Source organism: Periplaneta americana, chromosome 16 (assembly GCF_040183065.1).
Source record: "Periplaneta americana isolate PAMFEO1 chromosome 16, P.americana_PAMFEO1_priV1, whole genome shotgun sequence".
Classification (NCBI taxonomy): Eukaryota; Metazoa; Arthropoda; class Insecta; order Blattodea; family Blattidae; genus Periplaneta; species Periplaneta americana.
Window position 1 is genome coordinate 63,379,656 of NC_091132.1, and position 27,033 is coordinate 63,406,688.

General features: G+C 36.6%; 1 protein-coding gene across 2 annotated transcripts in view; it reads right to left on the reverse strand.

The window, feature by feature from the left end:
- Positions 1-25,700, reverse strand: part of RhoGEF3 (Rho guanine nucleotide exchange factor 3) — a 717,495-nt gene extending 691,795 nt beyond the window's left edge. For both annotated transcript variants that reach the window (XM_069849417.1, XM_069849415.1), the window contains exon 1: positions 25,183-25,700. In XM_069849417.1, the coding sequence (XP_069705518.1) occupies positions 25,183-25,409 (227 nt within the window). In that variant the 5' untranslated portion in view covers positions 25,410-25,700. The remainder of the gene's footprint in view (positions 1-25,182) is intronic.
- Between the last annotated feature and the right edge of the window lie 1,333 nt (positions 25,701-27,033).

Sequence of the window (27,033 nt, forward strand, 5' to 3'; positions counted from 1 at the left end):
AGGAGGGAAGAAAAGTAGTTCATCCATTTACGTAAACTAGGAAATATTGCGATTTTGATCATTTTCCTTAGGTTTTTGTTTAATCAAAATACAGTATAGTATTGACAATGAGTGTTTTTACTCTCGAACTGAGCTGTCCATGTGGACGTATTCATTATTCAGTGTATATTATACTGTTTACAGCACATTAGCGTACAATATAGAGAATGAAGTTAAATTGAAAAATAATCATAATATGGATATTTAAACGCATTTTTTAAAATGGTGGCCGTTCATTTCGATACAGGCTTCAGTTCTAATGTGCATATTATCGCACTATAGACTATTGCACCTAATTCCAATTACCAGTTTCGTCCTTCGTATCTAGTAACTCATGTTGAAATAATTCCGTACCTACTCTATAAAAGAGTACCTTACGTACTGTAAATTCAATGTTCACTTCTGCCCGATCCGAAAAGATAAAATTACTCAGACATACTATCTACTGTCCGTCCAAGTGCTTATGTCGTAGGGTCGTAGAAAGGGAGGAAATCACGTGACAGTTAATTACTTAACGAGGCCCTTTTATTTAAGTTATTTTAAAGAATTGTATGGGCATAATATTAGCCTACGTAGACTTCCAATTCCTAACAGAAATTAATGTTCTCAGAAAAGAGCTAAGACAGCCCAGCCACTAGCTTTAACAGAAAGGCGAATATAAGCAGGTGGGGGAAACCGGGATGCGACGTAGGCAAATGGACGACAGTATCTGTACGAAAATGATTCAATATTGAAAGCTCTTTCGTCACTGGATAACGCGAACATATTTTTGGAACGTACTGTTTACGCTGAACATAAAGCTACTATGACTGTATATGCGGTCTTGGATCTGCGTGGAGAACGGTTGAACTTCATTAGTAGAAGGGGTGGGAGTGAAGTACATTCAAAAACTCAGGTAGCCTACAATAAAAATTGAAGTAAAAATAAAATGACGTCTCTGTATACTTAGTATGAGCTATGGAGTTATCCTGCTGAAAATACGCTATAAAAGTTCACCACACATTACACTTAACTTTTGTAATTCGATGTTAAAAAACGTTTTACAAAAAGCTTGACTTCACGTTACATCACGTAATAATAAATACTGGTCAGAACACAAGCGAAGAATCGTGAATGAGATTACACTGTATGATGAAAAAATAGGATGTGGTGTGACATCACTGCTCATAGAATTATTGGGCAGTTCTTGTAACAAACAATAAACAATGTGAGATAAATAAGTAACATTTCAGAAGCGAGAGACAGACATACAGATAAAGACAGATAGAAAATTACTAGACGCCTTTTCAAAATAGAACGAGAAGTCAGTGAATTGTATATTGAACTGGGAATACATTGACAGGTGTGACCTTACCTTTCAGTCAATAGAAACCAAAAATAAAGTTACAGACTGCTAACACAGCTTACAGATTGTGCTCGTGAGAAGTGTGTGCAGTGAAGTTCCAGGAGTTGTAAAGTAAATCTTGTTATCTTTCCTGAAATCACAGAACACTTGTGGCGGTAAACATGCGAGAATCCCTCTACATCACCTAAAGGGATGAATCCCCATTCAGTAAGAGAATCCAAACAGAGAGGAAAAATAACTCTGAAATTGAGGGTGCGTAGTGGAGGAGTGGAAACTAAGTTACTTCAAAATAGCATTATTATTGTCTGCGATGCGTTTCAGAATATCGGAAGATTTCACATTTGTACGGGTTACAAAATAGCAATCACAATATAGATTCATTTACGGGAACTTCCTAAAAGAAGGGATTTTATTTTGTGCTCATTCGTAATATGATAAACAACATTACATCAGTAAATCATTACATCGTAACGAAGTTTTAACATTTCTATTGATCTAGAAACCTTTGTAATATTTTATAAATAATATGATACTCATCATGGCCGTCATTGGTACTTCTCTCGCAGTTTCTCATTTTGATTGCATCGCTTTCTTGATCACCTCGTGTTGCAGATTAGAAAACTAACATTCCGACAAGTAGTATGTTTCATTTTTTCACGCTTCTTCATCACCGTATGTCTTTACTGGGGACACTATACTGAAATCAATAACTTCCATATTTGTAATTCTAGATTCACTAAATTTTTTATCACTGGTATATATGGTTAATATTGACAAAGGTGCAAAATTTCAACCGATACGAGAAGTGGTTTGCATTCTATCAATACCTTAATAAAATATTCTATCGCTTTATATAAAAAGTCCTTTGCGCCACAATTTACATTATTTTTAACTAATATTCACTTATATATCTGCAGTGCTTGGGAAAAGTGCCATAAGTCAGTTTCCACAAACCTTTTTTGATAATTTATTGACAACTTACACTGGTTTATGTCGATTTAATTTTTTTCTGTATAAATTATTGTAATGGGAGAAATACTTATGTATTTTTTTTCAAGCGAGCAGACGTTCCGTAAGTTGTCAATAAATTATCAAAAACGATTTGTGGAAACTGACTTGTGTCACTTTTCCCGAGCACTGCAGATATGGTACCACACATAGGTTACAATGGAAAATACTTACTATGGAGTTTTGCTGTAAAATGAAGACGTGAATAACTAGAAATTTATATTAAAATGAATAATAAAAAAATAATAATCATAATTAAACATTTCTAGTTATTTACCGAATCGTTTAGAGCAAAACCTCATACTAATTTTATTTTTATTTCCATGTATACAGAGTGAACTCTACGTAATGTCATTAATTCCAAAGTTTAATACAAGTTTGCCCGTTTTTCTTTCTTTTTGAGATAAAAATTGTTTTATGCGAAATATTCCATAGCCTGTTTTGGGAAAGCCATTCATTTAATTCCCAATATGCTGAGTCAATTTAAGAGAACAATGTATTACGACAATAAATTACTGAAAGAATTTTAGTTTTGTTCTTTAAATGTGCATAAATTTGATCGTAACAAAAGTAACATTGTAAAATTCCTTTGCACAACGAAAAGTTACATTTCATGATGTAAAATAAGGGAATACGACCAGTTGTATGCATAAAAGCATGTTACATATGCTCTATCTTTTATCACTTCTGAGAAAAGTGCATTCAAAATTGAGGAATTTAACATAGCAAGAATGGAAACTTAAGACACCATTTTTCTATACTTTCTTATTTTTGTGGCATTGGTACACTTTTCTCAGAAAGTATTGTACCCGGAAGGCTGAAATTAATATACAATATCAATGTCATGGCATTTTACACAGGAGATTAAAAATATTAAGTTCATTTCTACCTTCAGCAAAAATAAAAAAAATAGTTTGCAGTCATTCTTAATGCAAAAAAAAATGTTATCAATGAATTTTTTTGCCAACCGCTCAGTGAAATTTTAAATTTAAATTATGTATGTTACATATGCCCTATTTTTCCTACGTTTGTGTCTTTTATAATTTCTGAGAAAAGTGTGCCCAAAATAGAGGAATTTAACATTGTAAGATATGGAAGTACAGATTCCTCTAAGTTGAGATAGAGTGTCCCACAGCTGAATACTACAGTATTTGGGCCAGTGTCGTGATTCTTTTTTCAGGCAATTTCAACATCACTGCTTTGTCACATACATGACTAGATTCGCACAACAAGGGGTCAACACAATGGCGAACAGTTAAAGAGAAAAAGGCTCTAATCATGGACTGTGCACGTATGTGAAAGTAGTACAGTTTTGAGTGAAGACGATTTGAAGAAGCAAATCAATAGAGCTCATTATGTTTAGGCTATTTATTATGTTTCACTATCAGACAGTTCTACATCATTAACTTATGCATTAAGCTATCTTATTACGTCAGTAATTGGGAGACAGATACGGCTGGCTAGATGGGTGAAAGCGAGAATATCGCTTTTCATCTCAGTTCAGTTTGGACGGGTGTTCCTCGATCCTTCGTAGATTTAATTGCTCCTTTATTACAGGTTACGAGTGAAAGCATTTGATTAATCGACTGTTATTTTGTATATTAACATGAGCATTACAAATAACTATAATTTATGACTAAGGGGTAATTAAGGCCTGTAGTAGTGACAGCAGGGGGTAATAAGGGGATATGTATGTTGCAGGAGGGAAGATAATAATCACTTGACTGTTTGGACATGAATCCTGGTTCTTCACTTAACCATCTCGTGCAGATGTTGAGACAACGGGGTGAGGGTTGTAAACAGAATTGGATTTCGCCCCTTGTAGCCTCGAAGCTTGCCTAAAAAATATCGCTCCTCTCACATTATCTTTTATAGGCGTACCCGTTATCGGACGACTAAAAAAAAATTGCTTTCGACGTTGGAGTTTCCGGATTAAACACTCGTAGCGTCTCGAATGTAATTCGATCAGGGTTGGGTCATTACGCGTAGAATATTGTTTTTCTATTTACATGTGGAACATATTGTTTCCGGGCGTGTTACTAACTTTTTAGGGATGATGGTGAAGGGCACATGTATCAATTTGAGATAACGAACCATGGTCCGGAAATGACTGAGTCGAACGTTATAAGCAAAAATAGTTGTGTGGAAATGAAATTGTAACCTGGCATCACGTGCCCTTCTTCCCTTAACCTATGGAATAGTCGTGGAAAGATAGTATGGGCCGGATGTCTCCTACGTGGGTACTTGTTCCGATACAATCTGTGAGCTTGTATACTGTTCTCATTGGCTCAATCGTATTCGAAAATCATGTCTGCATATTCCGCTCTTGTGTACTCCTCCATTTCACTAGGACTGATCGACTGGACACTGCAACTTGTACACATACACAGCTGTCTACAGACGTCAGGACCGACCGTGTCCGTTACACATTACGTGATGATTACGCCATCTGCATTGCTTTAGTGTAGTTTTCTGTCCCCACCCCTCAGACAGCGCACTGAACGGAATATTGTAGATAGACAACGTAAACAAGGTGTACATAAATAAGATGTACAGAGGAATAAAATTATTTCAATTTCCACACAACTATTTTTGCTTATAACTTTCGACTCAGTCATTTCCGGACCAGGGTTCCTTATCTCAAATTGATACATGTGCTCTTCCCCATCATCCCTGAAAGTTAGTAACACCAGCCCGAAAACACCCTGTATAAGCCTACTTATTTATACTTATAGCCTAGGCTATACCATATTTGATGCAGAAAATGGATTATTATTGTCTGCTTATTTTATTATTTAATTAAATATATTATAGCGTACTGAATTTAAAAACAATTTTTCATCAGTAGCATAACTACCTTAGCTGAAAGAAAAAAAAAAACAAACTAAAACTCTGTGTAATAATTCAAACTTGGTTGTACAGATACGAAATTAAAATTTGGACCGAGTCTTGATGGGAGTCCGTAGGCAACATTTCACACGACTGTCCACAAATATTGTATATATAGGGACTCCTGTTTACTGTACGTGCGCAGTGTGTTGTAAGCGAAACATACAATAAGAGAGCTCCAAATTTTATTTCCGTATCTGTACATAGTGAAATGCCAATCAGAGGCACTGCACTGATCAATCAGAACAATACATTTGTCAAGATGGCTGCATGGATGAATAAGTGACCGAGCCTGAAGTGGCCAGACGTAACGAGCTCAACAGACAAGGCGATCCATCTGGTACGTATTTGCCCTAATAGAACCTGCATATAGTTCGAATTGTTTGTTGAGTTCTAAAATACGTAGAATACCCAAAAGCCTAATTCTGAATAGTGTTAATACTCCATCTGTTTTCTGGGGCCTTGCTAATCGCAGGCATCCATCCTTGGCCAAGCTTGCAGAAAATTTGTTAAATGTTTCTGTTCTTCTTCTTCTGCACAATTAGACTTTCCAGCAATTTTATTGGTCTCATGTCCACTGTCCCTCAAGAAAAAGGCTAACATTTGACAGATCAAAAAAGGCTAACATTTGACAGATCAAAAAAGTTGCTGCATATGTATGACACATTAAAGGTAATCCATGTGATGAATATTAATACATTGAATTAATACTGTAGCAGATATTCTAGAATGGATGTAAACTGTAATTTTTATATTTGTATGGTAAATTAAATTGGAGATTTATCCTTCGAAGAGGTAGAAAAATTCAAATATCTTGGAGCAACAGTAACAAATATGAATGACACTCGGGTGGAAATTAAATGCAGAATAAATATGGGAAATGCCTGTTATTATTCGGTTGAGAAGCTTTCGTCATCTAGTCTACTGTCAAAAAATCTGGAAGTTAGAATTTATAAAACAGTTATATTACCGGTTGTTCTTTATGGTTGTGAAATTCGGACTCTCACTTTGAGAGAGGAACAGAGATTAAGTGTGTTTGATAATAAGGTTATTAGGAAAATATTTGGGGCTAAAAGGGATGAAGTTATAGGAGAATGGAGAAAGTTACACAGCGCAGAACTGCACACATTGTATTCTTCACCTGACATAATTAGGAACATTAAATCCTGACGTTTGAGATGGGAGGCATGTAGCACGTAAGGGCGAATCCAGAAATGCATATAGAGTGTTAGTTGGGAGACCGGAGGGGAAAAAGACCTTTGGGGAGGCCGAGACGTAGATGGGAGGATAATATTAAAATGGATTTGAGGGAGGTGGGGTATGATGATAGAGACTGGATTAATCTTGCATAGAATAGGGACCAATGGCGGGCTTATGTGAGGGCGGCAATGAACCTGCGGGTTCCTTAAAATCCATTTGTAAGTAAGTAAATTGAAATACAAGGTCGTTTTATATTTTACTTTTTTATAAAGCATACTAAGCACTGTATTTGATTTGCTACAAGTCTACTTAAGAACAAATTTTCCCATTCTATATTTAAAAATCTACACAGACTAGGGGATTCAGCGCGGATCATGTGTATGGATTTAAATGCAGCCATTTTTTTCTTTGACTTGAAGTTCTTACGTCTCCGCCTGTCAAAGAACTCTGCTAGCAGCTCGGGGCACGAGATGCCCTGGGCCCGAGCTTGTGGCAAACCTGTGGCAGCTGCCACCAATAGCCGAGCTTGACATGACTGGTTGGATATAAAGATCATTCATTTTCTGTATAGTTTAAAGTGGAGTGTAGCAACTAATGCATAAGAATTATATGCTATCAGACTGCCAGATATATAGTATCAAAATTCATGTAGTTACGCGTTTAAGTGAAGCGTCCAAGCTACAATGACGTGTATAATATTCATATAAATCTTCATCCGTGCGTATGACAGGTGTCAGTATTTTTTGTTACAGGAACTGACAGGTGCTTAGAAAGATACTTGGAACAAAATGGGACGAAACGATGGGAGAAAAAGAGAAAGCTACATAACGCGTTTCAGAGTTTACATTCCTCTTCCAGCGACGTCAGGATTATTGTATGAATCAAATCTAAATGGACTCGGAAATGACTTGTCAATTTCTCTTAAATCGTTATGCGTTAAACTCGATCTGTGTCGAAACATCTCTTTTCGATATCTCTAAGTCTAAGTACAAACAGATGAAAGGAGCAAACCGTACCGCCACAACAAATATTTACAATTCCGCTCAACAAGATACAACTCCACGTCAAGATATCTCATCATTCTTGTTTGTTGTACGTATCCTACTTTAGGCCGAGTATTTACACCTTGGTTATTGATTATACAGTAGAACCCCAATTATCCACCCGTCACTCTATTAACCGATTGGTGGAATATCCGACTATTTATTTATTTATTTTCCTAATAGAAATACATTATATGAAGTAGGCCTACTACGACACATTATATTAACACGTATTTTATCTAGAGAATGTTATTAACTTATTAGCCATTACCAGACAGTGGATCGGGATGACTTAAGGAAAAGTGAAGTTGTTTCGTATCGGAGTATATGGCACGTGCCGCTTCGTACGACTTTTGTGTACCTGGCGAGTACAGCAGCGTACATAACGAAGGAACCCCGGTCCACATTGCAACGCAATGTGTGCAGTTGTCTTATCCTGCTCAAGTATTTAGTACGAATTGAATAGTGTAGTGCTGATCCATTCATAACGTCGAAGTCAAAACGGTAAATTCGCTTAGAGATACGAAATGCAATTAAGAAGTATGAGAGTGACATTTTATGTATTAACGAAGACAATATCGTGTGTAATGTGTGTAAAATTGAAATAAAAACCAGAACAACTCAGGCTATAGAGAAACATTGCAATAGTACATCGCACAGGAAATGCGTTGAAATGAAATCTGAGGAATCATCATCATCATCATTTAGTTGTGCGGGTCTAAACGACACGTGCAACATGATGCTCAGTGCAAATATTCCTCTAAAGAAATTGAGTGATTCCCCATTTTAGAATTTTTCTTCAGAAATTCTCTCGATACAAAATCTGTTTAAGCGATAGGCGAAGATGTTTCAGCTTCGACAACTTACGAGAATATATCGTCGTTTACTGCAACGCTGGTAATTGCATCAATGATGACGAGGACTGAACTTGCAAGGTATGTACTACAATACAGTACGTTATTTTTCTTTTCCTTCTGACAGTACGGAGATACAGTAGCATGTTGACGTCGTCTGTTTACGTTTAAAACCTGTTGAGCCAATGGTCTGAATGAAAAAATGTAACATATAGTTCTACTGTTCGAGTTCCCGTACTGCATAACTTCTATATAAACTTCTTCCACTATGTTAAAAGAAAACGTGTTGTGATAAGTATCGAAAAAAAATGCAAGTAATTGAGTGATTTGAAAAGAGAAACTGTGATGGCACACCAGAATATGAGATTAGAGTTAAACAGTGCTCGAGAATAATCAAGAATAAAGTGTTTAAAGTACATAAATTCACAACTTGAGACCTCCACTATTCCTATCTTACCACAGATAACCATGACAAGGAGTTTGTTTGCCCGTTGAAAACCCGTCGTTGACAACCAGACTTACTTTGAAGAACTTCTGAGCCATCACCTTGTGTATTGAATACAAGATCACGGAGAAAATTACGGAAGTGTATTACTGACTTAATTCACGAAAATATTTTGTGGTACGGATTATCCGATTTTTCGATTAACCATTCAGTTCACCTCCTTCATTACCACGGATGACAGAGGTTGTACTGTATTACCACAGTCTAGTATATACAGTCACGAAGCTCAATACGTAGTAAATATGCATCCATAGATGTCATTACAGACAATGCGAAATAGTACCGGCACAGTCTATTGTTCCTAGCACCCTCACAACTCAAGCTCCGTGAATGTATATACTAGACTGTGGTATTATCGTTCTCCGTGGTCTCCCTTTTGAAAGTAATTCGTTTGTTTCATATAGTATTGTTACTGCAAGTAAAAATAAGACGTATATTTCTAAGGGACACAATAGTAATATGCGTTACAAGAGCGGTATGTTGAAGTTTTCATGTTCGAGGAAAAGTTTGAAAAAGCGAAACGTAGTTGAGCTTTTTTAATTTCCGAGAATTGAAAGAAAACATACTGCTCATGTATCGTACATTATTTTGCGCTAAGATTGTTTATTACATTCCTGAAAGAGGAATTTCTAATTAGTTGCAATGAAATCTCCATCTTGGTTTCTGTTCAATGACGGAAAACTTGCAAAACAAAAATATCTGTCTTCAACATTGTTGCTTTAAAATGTTTTCCGTGTTTACTATACTCCAGCAGGCCGTGATATACGTCTGTCTTTCTTTTTTTCCCCAGTCTATAAATGCGAACCATGCGAACTTAAAATAAACTGTAAGGTTATGTAATGATTTAGAGTTTACTTAATTTTTGCAAATATTTAAAAACAATAATTAACAGTGCAATTTAGGTGAAATTGCAGTGGTAAGTTTCCAATTTATAATTATTACTATATTGAACGTCTCTAAAAATAATATGTTAAAAGTCTAAAGCAGTAAAATCAATATGTCACTTAAGCGGTAAGAAGAGGGAAATTGTTATGTGTGTTAGGTTGGGAATACTGAATGTGGAACTTTAGACTTACCGCGGATTGGTTTTGTGCGGAAACCAAGCAAATACGCACGATCTCGCACAAAAACAATTTGTAGAATATACCTTCTTTATCATCAGAGACATTACAGTTATATTGAAAGTGGATCTCACCAGTGCCTGTCACACAGACTGTCAAAGTTCGAGCCCCAGCTTTCATTGAAAAATCCATAGTGACGTACGTGGCGGATAAGAGCGCAGTGGGGATTTTTATCGGGGTTCTCCCGCTTCCCCAATATATCCATTGACATCATTCCGTTAATATCCATTCCATTATAATATTCATCGGCATTTTCCAGAACGTCAGTCGGCGACGTGCGGAGAAGTCTGGTTCAGAGATATGCAATGTTACTTGCATGTGTCCTAGATAGCCAGCTTTAAAATAGTTGCCTGATGTAGTTGAGACTGTGCTTTGCGAAAAGTTAGTATAACAGCCATTACAGTAGTCACGAATGTCACAGTTTTATTATTTTCAAACTCTATAGATATTGAAGTGATATGACTTTTGTGAACTTTTATTATTAGAAGATCAGTATCATTTTACAGAAAAAAACAGTTGAATAAAATGTATTATTGCAGAAAATAAAAAAAAGCTTTCGTCACGGATGTTACAAGATTTGTGAACCTTTACACAAAAAGCGTAAAACTCTGGTCTCTGCCTCAAGCAAAAAGAGATTCTAAAGATATTATTAATTGGCCCAACACAATAATAGGTTATAGTGACAATTAATATTTGAGGAGAAAAATTCGCTCCGGCGCCGGGGATCGAACCCGAGTCCTTGGTTCTACGTACCAAGCGCTCTGACCACTGAGCTACGCCGAATTCAATCCACAGCACCGGACCGAACTCTCTTCCTACAGTTAATTGTCACAATAACAGATATTACTCTGTTGGACCAATTAATAACATCTTTAGTAAATTCGTCTAGCTAGCAGTGCATGATTCTGTACAGATTGCTGTGCACTTTACCGCGGAATCCCAGCCATTGTCACTCAGCTGAGTGCGCTTCTTGTATAATGGTAGAGGACTTGAAATATAAACATCAACGTATATTCCCAACTTGAAGTCAGGCCACAAAAGGGAAACACTGTAGGAGGAGAGTTCGGTCCGGTGATGTGGATTGAATTCGGCGTAGCTCAGTGGTCAGAGCGCTTGGTACGTAGAACCAAGGACCCGGATTCGATCCCCGGTGCCGGAGCGAATTTTTCTCCTCAAATATTAAAAAGAGATTCATTCTCATAGTGTCCGTGTGAAAGCTATGCAAATATCATGGAATCCAGTTAGTTCACAAAAATCCTAATCGGTAAATATTTTATAGCTCTTTCTTTTATGTCACAGATTTTACACACATTTCATCACGGATGTTACAGATTAGTTAATATCCTTCATTTTTTCAGTTTCAAGACAAATCTCCTCTTGAACTGTAAGATTAAAATTGTTAGCTTATTAATCAAAACTACTGAAAATAAATGGCAGAAAAAATATAGTGCAGGTTTAAAAGTTCCTTAATGCTGAAGCTCTAGAATTAACAGTGCAGGCTCTCAAAATATGTGTTTAACAATAGCTCCTTGAAAAAAATACATTACAGCTCATCTATCAGTAATTGCTGAAAACTTCAGGGAAACAAAACTACCTATTACCTAGCCAAGAACACTTAGATTCAATACCCATAGAAGTTGTAAAATATTTTCCTTTTGAAAATAAAACAGAATATTTAAATTTAGGCTATAACCTTATTATGTCTTACATTAATAATAAACAAATATTTCTGAAAAATACTTTTTCATTGGAATTCCCAGTTTGTCCGGAATGTCAGATAATGGATTAAAAATGATATAAATGTTGATTCGTTATGATCATCGGTATAAATCAACAGATTGATCGATCGATTAATCAATAAATCAATCTTCAAAGCTATTTTGAAACAGACAAGTGGGAGGGAAAAAGTGACCTCCCTCTTGCCAATAACTCTGTTACAGAAAATAATAATAAAAATATGCCTTAATAAACGTTTTGATTATCTTCAGAGCTGCTGTATTCAGAATTTAAAGTATTTGACTTCCACCAAATTTATAACAATGTATTAATGAATTTCGTACATAAAAACCGAAACATATTTAATTTATACTCAAATATAAAACCAAAAGATCAAAGAACATATACTTGACAGTTCCTAAATGTACTTCAACTATACCGTATAATCACAATAACAACTTCGGTCTAAGGCTTTATAACATGATAATAGATAATTTCCCAAACATACAATTTGCTAATGCTCCTTATTTAAAAAAAAAATCTATTAAAAATTGCTATTAACTGAGAAAATTTAAAGTTCAATTATTGCGATGTGTTTTTTTTCTTCTTTTTTTCTTTATTACTTTTCACACTGTTATTCAATAAAATGTCTTAACATTAACTTATGTGGAATGCACCCTGAGCACGAGTATTTAACTTACTCTTTCTGGGGGTGCTAGAGAGTTCTTATATAAAAAAAATCAATATGTATATTTGTTCTGGCAATAAAGTATTATTATTATTACTATTATTATTATTATTATTATTATTATTATTATTATTATTATTATTATTATTACTTACTGGCTTTTAAGGAACCCAGAGGTTCATTGCCGCCCTTACATAAGCTCGCCATTGGTCCCTATCCTGAGCAAGATTAATCCATTCTCTATCATCATATCCCACCTCCCTCAAATCCATTTTAATATTATCCTCCCATCTACGTCTCGGCCTCCCTAAAGATCTTTTTCCCTCCGGCCTCCCAACCAACACTCTATATGCATTTCTGGATTCGCCCATACGTGCCCATCTCAAACGTCTGGATTTAATGTTCCTAATTATGTCAGGTGAAGAATACAATGTGTGCAGTTCTGTGTTGTGTAACGTTCCCCATTCTCCTGTAACTTCATCCCTCTTAGCCCCAAATATTTTCCTAAGCACCTTATTCTCAAACACCCTTAACCTATGTTCCTCTCTCAAAGTGAGAGTCCAAGTTTCACAACCATAAAGAACAACCGGTAATATAACTGTTTTATAAATTCTAACTTTCAGATTTTTTGACAGCAGACTGGATGATAAAAGCTTCTCAACCGAATAATAACAGGCATGTCCCATATTTATTCTGTGTTTAATTTCCTCCCGAGTGTCATTTATATTTGTTACTGTTGCTCCAAGATATTTGAACTTCTCCACCTCTTCAAAAGATAAATTTCCAATTTTTATATTTCCATTTCGTACAATGGTCTCGTCACGAGACATAATCATATACGTTGTCTTTTCGGGATTTACTTCCAAACCTATCTCTTTACTTGCCTCCAGTAAAATTCCCGTGTTTTCCCTAATCGTTTGTGGATTTATTATTATTATTATTATTATTATTATTATTATTATTATTATTATTAATAGAAGGTTGCAGTGTAATGAATGCTTTAAATTAAAGTAGGCCTATAATGTTAACAAAATGGACATTCCTTCCGTCGGCAATGGTATACTGGTTCATCTATAACCACACACTTCGGCACATTAGGTAACGCATTCCATGTCACATCCATAACAATAGGATATAATGCGTTTAATGACAGGAAATAATAAAACAAGTCGCACACATAAATATTTCATGGTTGTTTAATGAACAACTTCGCTCTATGAAATTTGCCCAATGCAACATTAAAATGCCCACATACCGCCTACGGGCTGTTGTGACGCCCACCGTCGTCGCTTGGCAACCAGGTCACACGTACGATAACACGTTTGTGTTTTCCTCATGTGTAACTCCAAGATATTAAGGAAACGGCACAATCAGCAAGGCTGTGGATCACGTACATGGCTACCTGATTTCATCGAGCTACTGACAGAATTGGAGGACTTCTCAGTCCTTTGATGCCACAAAGCAATATGTTCAAAGCATCCGTTCCTTCTTGATTTGCAGTGTCCGATGCGTCTAGAGAGAAAAATTGTAACTTTGCAAAGACTTTCTGCTCTATTCATTCTGCCAATCTTACATTATAGATCTCTCCTAAAGTGGCACGTACGTACTGTCCATTACGTAATATTGCTGCATATGTTATTGATTACCAGACTATTAGTCACGTGACTACGGAGGACTGGGAACTGATAATGGATTTGATGTGTATTATGACATAGTGTAAACTAACATAAAAATAGGTCCTTCTAGACTACAAGTAAATAATTTAAAGAAAATAATAAAGGAAAGTGCTACATTGTTCTAAAAAATATTCATAAAACTAGAAGTTACAGATCATTTCGATTTCATTCATGGACAGTGTCGGATTTAGGTCTAGGCAACCTAGGCACTTGTCTAGGGCGGCGGCATTTTCTCTCTCTCTTTCTCTTTCGTTTTTTCATTTTAATTTGTTTTTAAAACACTTGTTGGTAGATCTTTGCTGAAGTTTATTCTTGAACACATAGTGGAAGCCGGATATTGTTTTGTTATCGCATTGTCATGGTCGTGGCGAGAGTAAAAGGAAAATGTGCAGCTGCATAGTTATATTGTAATACCGGTGCCACGTTATTATACTATGAAACTACTAAAATTAATGAAAGATGAGTGGAACGGAGAAAAATTCTCTCCGGCACCGGGATTTGAACCCGGGTTTTCAGCTCTACGTGCTGACGTTCTATACACTAAGCCACACCAGATTCCCATCCCGATGTCGGATCGAATCCGGTGTGGCTTAGTGGAGAGAACATCAGCACGTAGAGATGAAAACCCGGGTTCCAATCCCGATGTCGGAGAGAATTTTTCTCCGTTCCACTCATCTTTCATCATATGATGACGCAGAATATCTGCACGGTAATATCATAATACTTCGGTACATATAATAATACTTAAATAAAACTGTTTGTATAAACAAGAATGTATTCTTGAAAATGGAAGTGAATGTGTTTATTATATTACCGCTATGAATAGTAACCACAACTCAGTTACATTTCCAATATATATCGTCAACAATACTATTCAATCACTTTCCAGCATGTGCACTATATAATTCGAATCATTCATTCATTTAGTGTTCTGCCGAAGGGCAGGTCTTTCACTGCAAACCCAGCTTTCTCCATTATTTCCTATTTTTTGCCTTCCTCTTTGTTTCCTCATATGATTCCTATATCTTAATGTCGTCTATCACCTGATATCTTCTTCTACCACGAACTCTTCTCCCATTCACCATTCCTTCTAGTGCATCCTTCAGTAGGCAGTTTCTTCTCAACCAGTGAATAATTCGATATGAAAAGTTTATTCCGCAGAGTTGGAGTATATTCTCCAATTTACTTTATACTTCCTACCAAACTAAGAAATACTCGTAATAATTATACCATCAAAAACACAAATTGTTCAAAATAAACCACAGCCTGCCTTTTACAAATCAATTTTATTTCAACTACGAATAAGTTTGAATATATTTTTATTTCTTTGCATCGAGTCTGATGTGCTTCGTCAGATCGACTTTGATGACATCATCAAAGCTTTCTCCGTGAAGAAAGTGCGAAGGAAATCTTTGTAATTCATAAATAAGATGCATGTATCTTGATTCCAGTTATGTATTGTTTTCTGAATTGTAGCATTTCATTTAAAACTAATTTAAACTAAACAAGACCTATATAATAGCTGCTCATAAACTGTTTGTGAGAGTTGGAGGCGGCAAATTTTAGCACTGCCTAAGGGCGGCACTATACCTAAATCCGGCCCTTTTGTGGGATATTTAAATGGATGGATAACATGACAAACCGACGCGGAATTAAACCACACATACGAGCCCAGTGTGCTAGCTGAAGAACTGAATTTTGAAATGGATCATGAATGGGCGGTAAGTTTTGCCTAGAATAGTCACGTGCATCGCTATACCCTACAGAGCTTTCTACTTTGGCTCAGCACAGACTCAGCCCTTAATTCCTATTGTGTAAGGGGAAATCTGCCATGAGATATCTGAAAGTATCGTGCAGTGATAGATTTTCATTACATACTGAATTTTCTTCATTACTTCATGTCCAAAAAAATAAAGGAAAATAACTTAAAATACCCATTAAATATTCTAAACCTATTCGAAAAGTGAGTTCACAAAAAATCATGGAAACCTATAAATCAAATGGGAAAAATGGCAAAACAAAAATATCTGGAAATCGTTTAACAGCAAACCAAGAATGGAAACAGTAGCTAATGTTCGTTTAATAACAGATCATTATTGCGTAGATGAATATCTGAATAGGAATAGAATACTCCCAACAAATGAAAGCTCCATTTGCAATAATGGTGTTATGGATCGGGAACACAGGATATAGGGCAATATTTGTGAATTGTATTGAGATGCCAGAAATTGTATAGGATAACTCTATAATTTTCACCCTCTCATCAACTTTGCATTTTTTAAATTTAAATTGTAATTAATTTGTCATGAATTATGCATTTTGTAATTTAATCAATTTATGCATTTTTTCTAATTCGTTATGTTTTATATATTCTCTATGTTGTATTTTAATCAAACTGCATTTCCTATATTCCAAATAGGCTATAATGAGATGCCAAACATGTAATGGATAGGATTCCAATAAAGCCACAGCATACCGGTATGTAACATGTTCTAAACTATTCTAACGCAACTAAATAAAATTAAATAAGATTTTTTTTAACTTCTCGGTATAATTATTACACTATAAAAAAGTAAAAATGAATTTTACTCTCCCTACCAATAGAAAATTAATTATGGAAACAAAATAATACCTACTTAACAAGTTAGTATTAATAACCATTTACAAAGAGAATTGAAATAAATGTAAATTAAATATAAAACTATAATAAAAAATGTAACTATACAATGTGTAACAGATATCAAAGGTATATGGTTTATTGTGTGGTTATTTTGTTTCTCGAGACTTTTCCACATTCGCTTCTCGATATTAGGTAGGCCTATAATACCTTGAGCAATCTGTATTCTAGGAGCATATTTCATATTGTAATCCGATATATGCCGTCTTCGTTCAGATTTATTCATTTTCATAATTGAAAACATGCATGTATTTTGAACAAAACATGCTTAAACTCCTAGCAGAATAAATGAAATAAGTATAATAATCCTTCAATAACTGTTTTGTTAACCTAAGAAATAATACAAAATTGACATTAGGTCATTACACAATCAAACATGACTAGCGCTTTCGCCAATTAATGACATCTTCAGATTTAATAGTATATAGTGATGCTATGAGCATAAAGACTAAGTAAATGGCAAAATAAAATACGATAAATTGCATGATGTAAAATTGGAGAAGATGAGTTAAAACCAATATTACATGAATAACTGTACAATTACGAAGTAATGGAATAACAATCACTTAAGAGCGTGGCAGTTCTAGTGATTAATCATCATATAGAGACCAAATATTAAAATGCAAAAACACATACATTAACTAGAAGATTGGAAGAACATGTGTGCAGCATAGATGCTTAAAATAACACAGTTGAAACGGGTAAAAATATTGCAGAAGTCATCACGACGCAAAATATGGGTAGCAGAATGTTTGTGAGAACGGGGAAGTCGTGTTGAGGAAACTTTTCGTAAAATTTTGTCAAGCTTCCTTTGTTCGTAAACTCTTACCTCCATTTCACCGTCACAATGGAGATCTATCAATTCCAGCTGTAATTCGGATGGCACATCATCAATCGAATTCATATCGCAAGATGCTACCACTAAAATCATAACTTCAAAATACACCGTGTCCTGCTTAGAGGGATCGAGAAATAAATGCTCACCACTTAAAACCAGATAAAGATATCGCTGAGATTTACATCTGACAAGATAGAGAAACTGTCCAAGTTTAGGAAACAAAGACTGAAAACATCTGCACGCGTAACTTTCATTTGTATATTGCTAAAACAAGTCTGGCGTCATTTTGTAGGAGAACACGCCATAGTCAACAAGTGGACACCACAACAGAAAGCTCAGTGTGTGCTATGGCCAGCAGAAGAAAAATCTGCTACGCGAGCACAACGCCGTGTTCGTCATACATGGATAGTGGATCGGAAGACGAGGACCCATTGCCTGGCCAATCAGGTCACCCGATTTGACACCCCTTGGACTTTTTTTTCTGAGGCGTTGTGAAGGATGCTGTGTACCAAAGAGGCAGAGCTAACACCTTGGAGGAACTGAGACAACGCATCACAAATGCAGCTGCGCTAGTGACTCCACAAATACCACAGAAAAATTGGCTGGAGGTTGAATATCGTTTACATGTCTGCAGACAAACTCAAGGCACATACATCGAGTAGCATTCAGCATTCTCCGAAACTCGGAGAGTTTTACAAGTTACGTAAAAAATTATGTTAATAAACCATTATTTACACTTGAAATTATTATCACTTATTTCTCGAGCCCTCTAAGCGGGACACTATGTATTTTTCTGTTATATTAGATTTTTAATTTACTTAATTTTGTAGAATATTCTGAGTTTCGTTTATTCACATGTAATCCTACATGATAAGCGTCAAAATATTCTGGGTGTTTTCCTAGTCTAGTACCGATACCATTATGCCTATGTGACAAATGCCAGTTCATTTGTCCTCCTAGTAACAGACAGAGGGAGACTGTAACGTGTATTCTTTTCAAAAAGGAAACTAGTCTTTACTTTATGAGAGCTGGTCCCTATACCCGCCATAGATATGGTGACAAAGCAGTGGCCAGAGGTAGGGGACTTTCCCTTCTGGATAAAAATATTCTCCCTTCCCCGACGAAAATTTATTATACATTATACTTTAAAGGTCTATATGGGTTGGTGATCATTCCCTCTCTCCGTGAAACTCAGATTGTCCTAATCCTCTTCAACCCCTGTAGGCAATAAATGTCCGACTTTGCTCCCTTTATTTAGTACCTTACTTAACGATGATTTCAACTGAATTGGTTATGGACAGTGAGATAACACAACAATTAGAAAAAAAAATGTTAAAAGAACTATAATAAATGGTTGTAGCCTATTTCACGGTACTCTGTCTACATTTTAATATAAATTACTGAGGGAAATAACAAGATTCAACGTCCAGTCGTAGCTCGATCAATATAGGGCCGGTCTCAGGCAGAGTTCTAAGTAGGGCTCAGAAGTTGAAGACCTATAAACTGTTTAAAAAAGATCTTTAAAAAGACCTAAAGATATCCTAAAAAGAACCTAAAGACTGGAAAAGGGACGTAAAAAAGTTGATCCAAATTAATTAATAATTTCAAGTTCAATTACATATTTAATGAATATAATGTTTCAAAAAAAAAAAAAATTCTGGTGGTATGCAACAGAAAGTGTGAAAAACACTATATGAATGAAATGCTTCTTCTTTCAGATGTATATATATATATATATATATATATATATATATATATATATATATATATTAGATTAACATAAGTTAATTTGAAAAAGGAATTCCGTACTTGTTAAAAAAAAAAAAGTACTTGGAGAATTTAGAACGAACGATTTTTGCTAAATAGAATGAATTCAGCCAACCTGCAATGGACATCCTGGAGAAAGAAATCGAAATTAGTATAACTAGAATATCTGGCTTAACCACACTAGGGTTACAGAAATTGGACTTCGGAATCTTTATCTCAGTTAGCACTGCAGTATAACATAATAGTCATCTCCAGATTCTTAGGCGTAAAGGATCGTCGGTTTTCTGACAGCACGTTGCGAAACATAGATTCTAATCCCGGTAGATCCATGTGAAATTCGTGACGGACAAAGACGGTATTAGGTGATACGTTTTCGCAGGTTACTCGAATTTTTCTTATCGACATTCCACCATTGCTTCATTAATCATGATCATATGCAGTGCTAAGTAATTCGCCTCCCATGGTGCGCCATGGGCAGCGCCTACGGCGGCAAAAAGAACTACAGTTTCGATGCGTTACTCACAGACAGGGACGCTTGGGTAAATGACGAAGTTAAGATCCAACTGCAATTTAAACTACAGATACGAAATTTATAAAACGGATAAAAAAATAATTAGGAAACGAAGAAAATGAATATATGTATGTAATTGTATTTGTATTCCTGGTGTTGTGGAAGAGAAGTCCTGATGGCCTTAACTACACCAGAATAAATAAATAAATAAATAAATAAATAAATAAATAATATATTATGTAATATAGCCTAAATATGCTACAAATAAACTATCGTACCTAAAATGAAAAATACATCTAAATCGACTATGGTAACTACGATAAAGGAAAAAGAACAATAAGATGATGATAATGACGATGATGAACTGAGAAACGAAAAGTAACTATGAACATGCCAAAATTCAGGCTAAAAGGCATTCGAGAACCAACCACTAAACTCTGAAATGATTACATAACCCGCATTATAAAGTAACTGCCAAGGGTAATAAACACTCGCTTTTCTAATATATTAACACACATTAAAAATTGCATTATTTATGTTTCACAAAATCACTGTTACACAGACGCGCTATCACTTGAGTTTAAATAAAGAAAAACGGGAGATAAACTATGTACTTTATAAGAATTTTACAGTACCGTACTTGGCCATTTAAAGTTTTAAATATACAGAAAGCTGCGCTACGGGCATATGGACATTTAAATGGTAGGGCTACTTATTTAGCTGAGAAAAGAGGAAACGGGAGATTAGGGCTATGTGAGAAAATTCTGAGACCCTCAGTGCCAAGTACGTCAAACTTTTTAAAGTTTCGAACCAGAGAGCGATGTTACACGAACTTGCAGAACGGTCACGCTACCAATTGAGCATAAAGAGGGGGAAACCGGAGACCAACGCGGAGAATCCTGCATTACCTACTCATGCAAAACTCGCAGTCTGAAGCGTTCGGATTTTGATGTTCTGAAAGAGACTTTGGTGGACCAATGTAGTAATTACCAGAGAAAATCAACAATAAAGTTCAAATGCACCCACCGCCAACGAACGGACAGACAGACAGTATGTTCAAAACTTCTAGCTCAGCAGTGTTGCCAACTGAATGTCCGTAAAATCGTCAAACATCAGTTGAAAAGTCGCTAGATTCCTTATTATCAATAGACTATTATTTTTGTAGCTAAAGTGTGTTGTAAAAGTCGCTAATTCCCTATTTACTTACTTACAAATGGCTTTTAAGGAACCCGCAGGTTCATTGCCGCCCTCACATAAGTCCGCCATCGGTCCCTATCTTGTGCAAGATTAATCCAGTCTCTATTATCATATCCCACCTCCCTCAAATCCATTTTAATATTATCCTCCCATCTACGTCTCGGCCTCCCTAAAGGTCTTTTTCCCTCCGGCTTCCAACTAACACTCTATAAATTCCCCATGTAATCAATAGAAAAGATACAAAAAATTGTCGCCGAAAAACAGTTAAAAATTGCTATATTTAGCGACAAAAACACTAAATTGGGTAACACTGTAGCTCAATATCAGCTGAAAACGTGTATGACAGCGAAAACTAAGAAGTGAAGTTTTGCATCATCACAATAACTTCTTTATGAGAAAGATGGTGATTCAGAAGTGAAGAGTCCACTGCAAGAATGATGGATGTCATTTGGAATACATTTTGCAGGAGAAGCAATTGAAAGTTTGAAATGCTTAGCGCTCAAAGCTTAACTGTGATTTTCCGATCATTACTGGACAATGACTATCAATGTTAATGCCATATAACTCTGTATGTACATTCTATATGTCTTAAGCTATGCATTGACAGTCTTGGTTCATTTTCGACAAGAAAGTGACATCCATCATTCTTGCAGTGGACTCTTCAAGTGTCGAAGGAATCTGCCACGCCGGAACGGGCAAATCTGCCAGGAGCTTACAGTAAGAAGCAGAAGAAAAATACGACTACAATATTCACTAGAAAATAATCAAAAGATATAGACAGTCTTGTGAATTGTGCATTGTTTATGAATACTGCAGAAGACCAAACTTTAGAATTTTGAACTTTTCAATTAAATAAAGTGCATTAAGGTGTTAGCGATTTCCAAAGAAATCTAATAACTTAGCTGAAATTCAGGGAAAGAGGAGACAAGTCTAGATAATTCTCCACGTTAGACCGAAAGGTAGAATTTTAAATGAGATTGACGTGCAACCGCGTGCTAAATCAGCTGTAAGACAGTTAACCTGGCTGAACACCAACGGAAACAGAGCCTACTCCAGAAAATTCTGCACATAAACTGAGAAGCAAATGTTCGAGTTTTGAAATGTTGTGTTAAAGTGACGCGCAACAATGTGGCAAATAAACCTCAAGGAACTATAAACATTCAAAGCTAAAAACTAGTTTTGAGATATACTACTCGTACTTTCTATGACTTATGGCTGGTCAACAATAAACCAGGAACGAGAACCAAAACGAGAACGGGAAATGGAAGACGTGAAAGTGAAGATTTTTTATTCACAATAAACCGCCAACGGAAACGGCTATGCATATCGATATGTGTGTCAATAACGATATGTAAAGTCGATGTAATTTGTGTATAATTGACCAATGACATTTCCTCTCATGAATACAAGCCAGCCAACAAGAACACAGGTTAACCAACTTCAAAATTTATGCCACAGATTTAAGAATTCAGTTCACGTAGTAATCTGGTCATATAGCCTATACACGTTACATTATATTGAAAGTGATTCTACTGGATTTCCGGGTTAGTTACAAACAATGTATGAAGAGGAAATTATGTCACGGCCTCCTTGTTACAAAATATACGACGACGAAATAGGTTTTTTGATGACAACAGAATGAATCTAGTAGAATGCGATCGGAAACGAGAACGGAAAAGTTCAAAGTTCGCCAACCTTCACGTCCCCGTTCCCCGGCCTCCGGTAAGCTTCACGTTAATTGTGATGCGGGTTCGATTCCGGGCCAGGTCGATGGCATTTAAGTGTACTTAAATGCCATCGACCTGGCCCATGTCAGTAGAGGGTGGCATGTAAAAGAACTCCTGCAGGACAAAATTCCGGCACACGGGCGACGCTGATATAACCTCGGCAGTTGCGAGCGTCGTTAAAAAAAAACAATCTCTGATTGCAGCACTTTAACCCATGTGCGGTGAGGGTAAGAGAAGTTTTACAATACGAAGAATGTACCATTAATTAACACAGTTCCTACTGAAACAAATGTCTTAAAAATACAGTACTCTCATTACACTAAAAAAGTTTACCATTACAATCAAAACAAGCGAAGAAACTAGCGCACGGGAAGTTGAGGTGATTGTAAGTTATTGTATTTTTGATCCAGGGAAAATAATTACTCTTTTTTACGAAAATATTTCAGTGGCTCACTGAAGTAGGCTATAGTGCTTTTAATAGACTATTAATTTTTTTTTCTCCAAAAGAAAAAAAAAATCCGGTGAGTCTTCGGTCCCGCTACGCGCAACGTACGGGAGAAACCCAAAATACCTTAGTTCCTTACATATCCGATAAATGGTTTTCTAAGACATTTTCACACGATATCATCACGTAACCCAGTGGTACCACCATTATGTTGCACTACTCGAGACAGCACTTTCTTTGGTCCAGTGTAAATCTAAACCTGTCACTGATCCTCGATCTTACGAAAGATCGCTATGGACCATATTCATAGACATTCTTAGCGCGGGCTTCCGGTGGATGATCAGCAAATTAACGTTTTTCTTATTCATAAACCAGTGTTAACGATATGATATGATATGAATCCTGTACAAGTAATCTGTCGATAGCCGGGGCTACAGTGACGTCGCCAGGATCAGAGCAAGGGGGGTGCGGATGGGGTGCGAGATTTAAAAATGGGGTGCGAGCTGTAAAAATGTGGTATATAAAAAATTCAAAATGTTCTTTCATGCACTTGCGCGCATACTATACATCTGTTTATTATTATTATTATTATTATTATTATTATTATTATTATTATTATTGCTCATCACATCCATTACGATACACTATGGGACGTAGTTGTTTTTTCACATCCAAGAAATTGTTTGTTTTTGTTCAAAATAATTTATGCCTAGTATTTTGTTAATAAATTGCCCTTTGGGATGCGGAAAGGCGTGCTCAGATTTTGTATGGGGTGCTTGCGCACCCTTTCGCACCCTCCTAGCGACGTCCCTGCGGGGCTAGTTTAGCACGCTCGTAGCGCAGGCTAGCGAAATGTCTATGCATAGCACCCTATATGTCGTATGTATATTTGTGAAATTATAGGCTACCATCTCTCAGTTTCATTTCATTATGATTCATGAAATAACGCAACACAAATCAGACGTCAGTTTCGTGTGTGATGCTTGCGTGTTCGAAGATTCAACAAAAACCCATATAAATTCGAAGATTTTCACTTCCAAAATCACCAGAACTTAACGTGTTTAGTTAGCCAAACTAGCTAACGCACCTTGACAGAATGCAAAAAGTACATTTTACTTTACTACTTACTGGCTTTTAAGGAACCTGGAGGTTCATTGCCGCCCTCACATAAGCCCGCCATTGGTCAAGATTAATCCAGTCCCTACCATCATATCCCACCTCCCTCAAATCCATTTTAATATTATCTTCCCATCTACGTCTCGGCCTTCCCAAAGGTCTTTTCCCCTCTGGCCTCCCAACTAACACTCTATATGCATTTCTGGATTCGCCCATACGTGCTACATGCCCAGCCCATCTCAAACGTCTGGATTTAATGTTCCTAATTATGTCAGGTGAAGGATACACTGCGTGCAGCTCTGCGTTGTGTAACTTTCTCCATTCTCCTGTAACTTCATCCTTCTTAGCCCAAAATATTTTCCTAAGAACCTTATTCTCAAAAACCCTCAGTCTCTGTTCCTCTCTCAAAGTGAGAGTCCAAGTTTCACAGCCATACAGAACAACCAGTAATATAACTGTTTTATAAATTCTAACTTTCAGATTTTTTGACAGCAGACTAGATGACAAAAGCTTCTCAACCGAATAATAACAGTCATTTCCCATATTTACTCTGCGTTTAATTTCCTCCCGAGTGTCATTTACATTTTACTATAAATATTACATAATTTTCAACAAACTGAGAGGTATCGTACAGGAGTCCAATAATGAGGTGAACAGGTGAAGTACTTAAACGTTGACGAAGGAGAAAAAAGGAAGAATAGGTCTATCGACTGAGATCGAAGCAAAGGTAACAGCACGAGTTATGCAACACGCAAAGCCTCGTACGTTGAGGGTTTGAAAGTTGTGCGTGGGAACGGTGCGCGGTGCTAAGGTGACTTACTTTGTGGCGGGGTGGCCTCCCGGCGGCTTCCTGTGGGGTGAGGTTAGGTTGCTGGTGCAGAGAAGGGTGCTCCCGCTGAAGAGCTGGGATTCCCAACTGAAGGCAGGGCCGCAGAGGGAGCCCACAGGAACGTCTGACAGGTAGGGCGAGAAATGCCAACTGTGTCTCCAGTTACTGGACTCCGTCACGTTGCTAAGCACCCGCGGCTCGCTCCTCATTGGCCGCATCACTACAGACTTATACACACACACACACTGACACACACGCGCACTGCCAATCAACAAAGGGGGTGGAGGTGAGGTTATGTACTCGAGTTCGGATAAAAAAGAAAAACAAAACAAAATGAAGTTCAGATAACAAACTTTTTGCTCAGTCCCATCACTGTGCCTACACTAGAAAGAAGTCAGGACACTATCACAGTATCAAATATCACTGCCACACACGCACATACGTTCACACACTCCGTGTAACCCCTGCGCGGACACGCATACCCACTTCCCTCTCTGGATCACGAGCCAAACTGAACCTGCCTTCGCGCGGCAACGTATTCCAAGCCCTGTTTGCCGCGCGCGCCTGTAGGTGGCAGTACCCTCCACTGGAGTAACAGCTGTTCGCTGGAGGAGAGGAGGAAGGAGGGAGAAGTTGGGCGTTTGCTCAACATAATGAGAAAATTAGATAAAAGAATTAAGGAACTGGTATGTGCAGCGGAAACATTTTCCATTGGCTAAAAACTTTATTTCAAAGTGATGTCCTACGAAAGCCGTCTTCCAGGTGAATTAACAATAACGCTATGGTTATTTTCATTTTATTATTAATTGATTAATTCTAAAAGCTTCACCTTTTTTCAACCTGTTTTTTCTAATTCTTACTTACTTACTTACATTTTGGGTTATTTTACTACGCTGTATCAACATCTTAGGTTATTTAGCGTCTGAATGAAATGAAGGTGATAATGCCGGTGAAATGAGTCTGGGGTCCAACACAGAAAGTTACCCAGCATTTGCTCGTATTGGGTTGAGGGAAAACCCCGGAAAAAACCTCAACCGGATAACTTGCCCCGACCGGGATTCAAACCCGGGCCATCTGGTTTCGCGGTCAGACGCGCTAACAGTTACTCCACAGGTGTGGACTCTGATTCTTCACAGTTGCTACATGTATTCAATGTATTTCCTTATCACTCATATCAATCTTCCTACTTCTTTCTTGCCAAGTATTTTTCCCTCCTGTATAGTAACTGAAAGCAGAAACTGATCAAGAAGAGAAAAACAAATTGACTGGTTCACTGTCTGAAAAGAAACTGCCTACTGAAGGATGCACTGGAAAAAAAAGTTCGGGGCAAAAGAAGACATCAGATGTTAAGCTTATACATTAAAATATACATTACGGATCGTATGCGGGGACTAAGAGGAAAATGGAAAAGAGGGGAGACTGGAGAATGCTGGGTTTGCAATGATAAATCTGTCCTTGGGGAGAAAACTATACATGAATTAATGATATTAACTGCCCACGTGTTATGGCAGATTAATGTTATTTTTCTTTTCTCTAATTTTTTTAGTACGTTCTATTTACATTCACCTCCTTTAAAACTTCAATATTTGACATTTTATCTCTTCAGTTGATTTTTAACATTGGTTCACAAGTTTTAACAATTTTAATATTATAAAAAATTTCCCAATTCCTGAATTCTTTGTTCCTCATCACCTGACCTTAATCAATCTGGTAGAAAAAATGGGAATGCTTGCGAAAATCTGTCCTAAATACAATCTCTATCTACCATAAATTTCACTGAAGACTCACATGCATCTGAATGCGTTTTTCTGTTCTGAAAAGTTGACAGGCACTCTTAACTGT